Raw genomic sequence first — 8,986 nt, 5'->3', positions numbered from 1 at the left:
TCTATCCAAGAATGATGAACCGAAGACCGAATCTGAAAAGGAAGAGATGTCCAATGTACCTTACAGAGAATTAGTTGGCTCTCTCATCTTCGCTGCATATTCAACGAGGCCTGATATAGCTTTTGCTGTTGGTCATCTAAGCAAGTTCAACAAAAATCCTGGGAAAGCTCACTGGACTGCACTGAAGCGTGTTCTTCGATACATCAAGTCAACTGTTTCCATGAAAATGATGTATGAAGCTGATCACTCTGAGCTTTCTGCATATGCTGATGCAGATTGGGGAAATTGTTTGGACACCAGAAGGTCCATATCTGGATATGCATTCATGATGTCAGGAGGAGCTGTCACCTGGATGTCAAAACAGCAACACTCCGTAGCTCTCAGTTCAACCGAAGCTGAATATATGTCTTTAAGTTCAGCAGCTCAGGAATGTGCCTGGTTGAGAGGAATAATGTGTGAGCTAAAATTGAAAGGACATCAGAAATCCACTGTGATTTATTGTGACAATCAATCTGCAATAAAATCTGCCGAGAACCCAAAATTCCGTGCTCGCACCAAACATATTGATGTAAGGCATCATCATATTAGATCCAAGATCAGAGAAGGGGACATACTCCTTGAATATGTCCAGAGTCAAGATATGATTGCAGACATACTTACGAAAGGACTGCCAAGACCAGCTCATCAAAAGCTTTGCAAAGAACTGGGACTTGTCACCTGATTTCCACTAAGATAATTCAGACAGACTGAATTAAAGGGGGGTGTTAGTGTAAATAACAGTGAAATATGTTAGTGTAAATAATGTCTGATAGATGGCAGCACCTATAACATATGTTATACTCTGATCAGTGTACTGTTTGTTCTCATTCCTCTTGTAACCGTCCTTGTATGTGTTGTGTAGTTTGTAGTAATGTGTGTTTCTGTAATAAAACCATATATCGTAATTGATCCACGGACTCATCCTAATAAAGTTACTACTAATTGTTATTTGTTAAAAGTGTAATTAATAAGTGTAATCTATGAAGAGCGGCGGGGAGGAATAAAAAATAAGATATAGTTAAGATTTGCGAGATTAAGCATGTGAATTGGTAAGTAGGCATTTGTAGTCTGGATAGAGGGCTGAGCAGAATCAATTTGCCGGGGGGGGGCCCATGATGCTTTTAAGACGGCCGTGACTCCAGGAGATAGAATTTGTAGCCCTGACTTTCGCAAATTTTCAAAATTAATGCATTCGGTAAAAAAAAATCCCATATTTTTTACGAAAAGGTGGGGGGAGTTAGTATAACAAGAAAATAGAGCTATAAGCCACACCTTTGCAGACTAGAATATCGTCATACTGTAGCTCGCTTGTTGCTTCATAGATGGCAGCACAAGCTCAAATATTTTGGGCTACTTTTGAAGACGATTTTGGCTGGAATTTTTTTAAGGACCAGCTGGCAACTCTGCCGCTAGTATCCACAATCAGTTCACCATTGTAAACCGTGTATGTGGACCTGCTGAACTCTGCCGTTGCTGAGATTGTGATTCGCCTGCAAATACGAAGGAGTTGAAAATGGTTTTAATCTTTCATTTCAACAAAAATTCAAGCTGAAAAACCATTTTTTTTTCCAAAAATATCAGGTCAAACAAAACTACGTTAAAATATGGTAACGTCTCAAAAAAATCTGACACAGTCACGTTTGTATTTTCAAAGATGACAGAATCAATTCAACCATTTTTTTTTTAATTCCTACGGAAAAAAAGATAATAAAACGCTTTAATCAAACTAAATTTTAATATTTATTTCGATATATTGATTTATAATCGTAATCCCAACTTTCTATTATCGACCATTGCGTTGATAGTTGACTCAATCGAAATAGCCGTAAGAAAAACATTATATTTTCAAAGAAATAAGACCTATCTTGTGATTGGATAAGATGATGTACATAAGCGCTTCAACAAATAATCGAGGCGCGTAGTTCACGTGTTTGGCTGAGTCCAACTCTATTTCAGGAATTTGTATTGATACCCTTTAATTTTTGTTTATATATTGTCCAACTGTTTTCCACACCCGCAATGTGGTGGTCGTAGAAACATAATGTTTTTATTTTGATTCTCCCCCGTAATATGGACGGCGTTTTCTCTCGTTTGTTCGTGTGCTCGGTGTCCCGTCACTTGCGTAGGTGATTGGCGATTCTCGAGCTTAACCCAGCTTTGATTCTCGAGTATGTTGATGAGCTGCGGTGTTGCGTTTGAATAGCGCGATGCAGAATAATGTCAATAGCAGCGCAGTGAACAGTGCAGGTGAGGCAATAAAGTTGTTGGAGATCTCTTCCAGTGATTCTCTGGACTCGCCGAACTTTTCCAATTTCCCAGCTCCGAAGCCGAAGCGTAAAGTTCGATTCAAGAAGTGAGTAAAGTAGCTTCGAAGCTCAATATTGAGCTCTATTCTTTTTTTAATAATGGCTCGACCAATCGCAGTTGAATTGTTATGTCATACTGTTAGGCCATTCAAATTTCGAGTGTACTGTCTGTTTAAACAGTTCGAATGTCCTATATTTCATGAATTTTCGCAATTTCTTGAATACAATACTACTTAACCACACATGCATCTCGTCCATATTCTTATATGGCAGGGGTTCTCGAACCATTTTTTCACTTTTCCCTATTAACGCTCATCCGCAGCTCCCCAGAGCAGTTTAATCAACAGTCTCTTCTAAAAGTGTTTGTCAGTGCCCCCAACGAAGGTTAGCTGCTCACAGTTTGAGAGCCCCCCTGCTCTGTGGAATTTCTAACGAATGTGTACATATCGGAGTGTTGTGAACCTAACATGAAGTTTGTTTCTTAGGGATGCTTGTTATATGTTCAAATAGTGCTTCCATCTCTCTTCCAAGGCAGACTACTCATAAATACACTTCTACTTCGTGACTAAACATGCACTTTGTCAGGGTTTCAAGAGAAAAAAAGCTGAGAAAGAAGAGCGCTTATGTGCATACCCTTGATAATATCACTTTTTCCAATATTCTTTACAGATGGAGCCACTCTACTGTAAAAAATCACCATCACAATTTTTCTCAACTGAAATAGAACTGTTACTACTACTGCTAAACCAAACATGCACATCGTCCATATTCCTCTGCGGAACCTCTAGCGAATTGGTACATGTTGGAATGTGTGTGCACGTGTAGTGAAACCTGATGTGAAGTTTGTTTCTGTGTAATGCTTGTTATATATGTGTAGTGCTGCCATCTGCCACCAGTTTTTCTAACTATGAGTGAAGTGTAATGATTGAATAATTTATCATTGTAGGCCTGTTTCTCTCTGTAGCGAGACTTTTTAATGGGGAGATCAGCTCGCATTTGCGCCTTGAAGTTGGGAACCACAGGAAACCAACTTCAGCCACCAACCACCACTGTGGCGATGGTGGGGTTTGAACCCAGATCCTCACGATGCGAGTTCGTCACTTTGACCACTCGACCACCACAGTGGCGAAATAAAACTGTTGAAAAATTAGCAAATTACAATTTGTCTTCCTTTGTAATGAATTGTTCCCACTGTATAGGAGAAGGTTCCTAATCTCTAAGGTTTAGTATGTGTGGTGGAAAACAACACATTGGGAAAAACCCATTAACATTCATTTTGATGAAGAGATGTTTCAGAGCGAAACAAATTCTGAATGTATTGTGTAAAGTGTATGTATATGCGGGGTCCTAACATATTTATGTTGTTAGAGTGTTGAGCTTGTTTCATGTTCATTCTGGCGCTGCTATCCATGTCCTGTATTTTGAAGTAAAGATACTAAATGCTTGAATTGTCATGTTATGTATTATGTTGAAAGTTTGCCTGCTCTTTGAGGAGAGACTTTTCAAATGTGTGACTGATTTGCATTCGTACCTGCATTTTCCTGAAGTTGGAAAAATGCAGTAAACCAACTTCAGCTGACCACCACTGTGCCATCGATCGGGTTTGAACCCGGATCCTCTCACGATACCCGCATGACTGTCCAGTGGCAGTCGAATATGGCATCCAGAAATTTCGCCCTGGTATGTTTTGTCCCAGGTTTCACCTGCCCTGAATGTATAAATGACTGAGTGAGTGACCAAATGATTGGGTGAGTAGCCAAGAGAGTGACCATATGAATTATCAAATGAGTATGTGAGTGGCCATATAAACAAGTGTGAGTGACTGTAAAGCTGAGTAAATTACCATATGAATGATCAAATGACTGTGTGTGTGTGAGTGAGTGACTTTTCATGGTCAAGTTAGTGACTATGAGTAACCGAACGTGTGGTTGGATGAGTAACCAGATGAGTGATTGTTTTTGTGCTCAAATTAGTGACTGTATGAGTGGCCAAGTGAGTGACCACACATACTATATGAGTAGTCACACATGCTGTATGAGTGGTTCCATATACTGTCACTCACTCATACAGTTACCCGCCCACTTGTGCACTCATACGGTGGGGGCGCGGTAGCCCGGTTGATAAGATGCTCGCCTAAAGTACCAAAGGATGTTTAGAGGTGTCGCGAGTTCGATACCCAGTTCGTCCTTGTCAGAAAACTTTCCTGACACAGGGGTACAACAAAAAACGGCGACTTGACCGCAGCAAAAATTGCTACCGCAGGGAGTCCCCCATCGAGGAGTTAGCGCACCAACCTCTCGATGAGTATGAAAAACAAGCCTGCCGTTCGGAATCGGCAATAAATTGTAGGTCCCGGTCTAATTAGCCCTCGTGTGCAGAAAATGACCGTGGTGCGACAAAAATGATCAATGATCAATGAGCACTCATACGGTCACTCACTTCAATTGGTTGCTCATGCAATCACTCACATTCACTTTTTCACTCATGGTCACTCAGCCATTCATCACTCACATGGTCAGGGCTGATGAAATAGCTGGAGGCGAAATGCATGGATTAAAATTTCTGTTGTGGGGGGGGGGGGGGATGAAATGTGCCAGAAGCAAAATTTCCGTAAACCAATGAATACTCTGCTGTCCATCTGAAATGCAACACCATAAAGGAAGCACCCAATAGACTTGAAATTCAAATATGAGTGTAGACCTCAACTGGACATACAAATGATTATCACTGCATAGGCAAATCGTTGGTGCTTGTAATGCCAATTGTGAACACTATGAAAAGGAATAAAATAGGGCAAGTTCTGAGTACTATAATCATGTTTTCTTGCTGTTCCTTTGCGTGTAAAGCTTCAGTATGCCTTGTCAAAATATAGGATCGCTGGTGTGAAATTTGCGCCCCCTCTGGTCCAGCACCTGGGGCACCATACCTGCCTGTTCTCCCCCTCCCAGTTGTGGCACTGCCTGCTCACCCTGGTCATGGGCGGAGATACATGGCTCATGGGGGGCAATGCCCCTCCCCCAGCGTCGAAGGTAAAGCGGACTGATATAATGTATTTGCATACATATGAACTTACATCATTATCATGCTCCTCCCAGACTTTCAAGTCAATCTCCGCTTATGACCCTGTCAGGTTTATATGAATTTGTACCATGGTGCTCGCTGCCCAGTGAAGAAAATTTCTAAAAAGCTTTGCCACAGAGAGCAACAGGTCCACAATGATACTATTATTCAGTTATTATCACTTCATGCATATTTAGAAAATCTGATGGCAGCATTATGCAGAAACAAACTTCACGTCAGGTTCACAACACGTGCACAGACATTCCAACATGTACCAGTTCATTAGAAGTTCCACAGCGGAATGTGGACGAGGTACATGTATGGTTTGGAAGTGCGAAAAATTGCAAGTGTGCCCCCAGGTGGAGGGCTTTTAGGGCTAGAGAACCAATTATCTTTGTGGTCAGATGACGAAATGTCACAAGTCACTTTTCCCTAAAAAATGGAGTTGTTTACATTCTGGTCTTGCTCGTCAAAATTTTGGAAGGTGACAAAGTTTCATATTCATCCATCTCTTTCGGTTTATGAAGAACCAACGGAGGCAAATTGCAATAAGTCAAAAAGGTCATGGTATCAGATTTTCGCAAAATATTGTTTATAAATTTAACCCTCGTGAAATTTTGAAAAAGTGACATGTTACATTTTGCCATCTAAGCACAGATCTATTCAGGGCTGCAACTAGGTACTCTTTTAGCTGAAAACATGTATTATGCCTCCCCTATGTAATTTTGAATAGTTTTAAAATAATTTAGCGTCCCCCTCTGGTACTGTGCCTGGGACACTAGATCCACATCAAATGTTCTCTTAGCTTTGCGGGGTGGGAACAAAGGGTTCTGTCAAAACCCTAGGTCAGAGAGTTCTATGTCTGAACTTTAGAGGTCTTGGACAAACAAAATTTGAGTTATTGCTTTGTTAAGAAGCTAAAATCAAAATGTAATCAAAGTACAGTGGGTGCTCGTTATAATGACCTCACTTTATCCTGTCAGAAAAGGACGCTATATTGGGAGGGTCGTTATATCAAAAGTAAAACATATAGTTGTTCTGAGAAAACATTTGGGACTTATCCTACCAGTTGTTGTAATGTAATGGTTGCTATAACTTGAGGGTCAATATAACAAGCTTTGATTGTATTTTTATCCCATTTTGTGGCCCCAAAAATGTAGCGGTCTGGTTTTTATCGCACCCTTCGCACTTGCCAAAGTCTTTCAGTAAGTAAGATGAATATTTTATTTGAAGAGAAGAAACTGATCGTCCGATTTTTGTTTCAGTTTTTTGGTTTTTTTTTCTTGTGTTTTTCTTCTCGTTATTTTTATTGTATATCAAACATAATTTGCATATTAATTCAAATATAATCAATAACTTAGGGTTTTTTTAACCTCTTTTTCAGAGAATTCCGTCCAGGTTCAAAGTCAAAGTCATCGTCTCGTCCGAGGAGGGCTTGCAATTGCCAGTTTTTCGAAGGGGCCAAACTCATAGGATGTTTTCTTCTTTTAGCTCTTGTCGCAGCTCTCGTTTGGTACGTCATAAGCCTTAGCCTCAAGATACAGGAATTACAGGCTCAGTTCAAAGATAGTGAGTGAATTTCAAAAAAGAAATGAAAATTCCTTTTTAATTCATCATTTTGTTTGTGATCTATATGCAGGGGGAATTCAAAATGCTGCCTATGAACGTTAATGAGTGAACAGAATGCACCTGAATAGTTTTCACTATCAAATGTGTGGTTGGATTGGAAGCATTTAGGCGTAAACGCATTAGCTACACAATGTGGCTGAGTTTGCCATGAGGTCCTCAGAAGTTTTCAATAATGCAGTAGAGCATTGATTATCTAAAACAATTGGGGACTGAGGGGTGTTGTATTCCGATAACTGATTTCTTGGTTAACCGATCATTTATGGGAAAAAATAATATCATAGGCACAATATAAACAAAGAAACAGTGATATTAAACACAAAACTATGTATTTCATATCACTTTGGGGAGAAGCATTTACAGCTGCTAGCAGAACTTCTACATAGCATGCGAATTTGAATTTTCTGACTGAAACGCTTTTGGTTAACCTATGTTTTGGTTGATTGGTATTTGGATAATCTATGCTCTACTGTAGTCGCATATAAGAAATGACCCCCACAAAAGGATGTTGAGAGAAGATAAATCATGGGGAAGAAGAGTTTGCATAAAAAGTTTGTGCCACCAAAAAATTAGATGAGTGTTTGCTAGAAAACACTATTTAAATCAGAGGTGCACATCCTCAGGTCTGATGTGGCCCACCGGAGAATTCCATCCAGCTCGGGAAGTTGTTCTGGTAGAAAAGTATCAATCATAAAAGGCTGAACACACATATTCCCTTCATAAAAAATATGCAAAATTGCATCTATGTGGAACATTGTCAGTTATCGCCTAAAAAACTTGAAAAATTGCCAACAGTAGGAAATAGAAGGTTTACAGCAAGTGGCAATAGATTAGAATGTAATTCACCAAAGGAACGCTTCAAAAATGTGTGAGATGAATATATTTGTATGACTATAATTAATTATGATAATTGGTCATATAAGAAATGACATCATCTTATACAGGTTTCATAATAGTGAAACCTGTATAAGATGGACACTGTATGAGACAGGAACCATTCTTAAACAGAATCAAAATATAGTCTGTTCGTTGATTAGTGCTTTGATTTGCGCCTCTATAAAATGGAAATCTGTCTAAAACAAAATATTATTTCAGTCTTTTGACGTTCCATTTTATACAGGTTTCACTGCGCAAATTATAAGCTGTGAAAATAACCAATCAATGTTTTCAGTCAAAAATAAAAATTTGAGGAGGCGTTGTTTAAAATATGGGAATAAATAAAGTACAAAAATTTCTGGAATGTTCCACAAAATATATGTCATATAGTCACCCTATATAGGCCTATACCTGTTTCTAGCCTGGAGCGGCAGAAATACTGAATATCTGGTCTGTGGACTGAAAATGTTGTGCGAATCCCCCCTTCCATGGTGTGTAGCAGTAGTAGGTGGGGCCTCCAAAAAATGGCTCTGGGATCCATGATGTTCTTAAGTCGCCACCTCTTTGGGCAATTTGCCTGTTGTGGCGTTGTATTTGTATATTTGTATTATGAATTTTTAAACTATTTACAAATTTGTGGGCCATCCTGTAATTATATAAATTGGTAGGTAGTATTTCCCAGGAGAATGTACCTAGGAAACTCTGTCTAGGATGTGAGGTCTGTTATGTACTAATATTCTGTCTGTACTAATATTCATGTCTCCCACCTATATGATATGCATTTCAACTAATGTTGATATTTTGTTCTTTATATTGTAAAAAGTCAGCATTCAAAGTTGTTTTATCAGAAATATTCTCGTGCAATTTATGTGGTGTGTGATTACAGGGCTGTAACTAGGGAAGGGGGCAAAGAGGGCAACTGCCCCGGGCAGGAAAATTTAAGGGGCGGAAATTTTAGGTGGGAACAAAGAAAACTATTATAAAGTTATCAAATTTTTAAGTTGTAGGGGTGGTAAAATTATGTTTGCCTAGAGCGGCAAAAATCCTTATTATTGCCCCGTGTGATTCATATGTATGTA

The 8,986-nt window shown here is 39.3% G+C and overlaps 1 protein-coding gene across 1 annotated transcript in view; it reads left to right on the top strand.

Annotated features, from left to right (window-relative positions):
• Positions 1-1,926: 1,926 nt before the first annotated feature.
• The window catches only part of LOC149063760 (EF-hand calcium-binding domain-containing protein 14), a 54,742-nt gene continuing 47,682 nt past the window's right edge, over positions 1,927-8,986 (top strand). The window contains exons 1-2 of the mRNA XM_089255581.1: positions 1,927-2,392; positions 6,790-6,974. Of these exons, the coding sequence (XP_089111707.1) occupies positions 2,247-2,392; positions 6,790-6,974 (331 nt within the window). The 5' untranslated portion in view covers positions 1,927-2,246. The remainder of the gene's footprint in view (positions 2,393-6,789; positions 6,975-8,986) is intronic.

Source organism: Pholcus phalangioides, unplaced genomic scaffold, assembly GCF_987345545.1.
Source record: "Pholcus phalangioides strain wild (caught in Gottingen) unplaced genomic scaffold, Ppha-v1.0 ptg000043l_1, whole genome shotgun sequence".
NCBI lineage: Eukaryota > Metazoa > Arthropoda > Arachnida > Araneae > Pholcidae > Pholcus > Pholcus phalangioides.
Note: the sequence above shows the minus strand (reverse complement) of the source record. Positions and strands in the feature narration are given on the sequence as shown.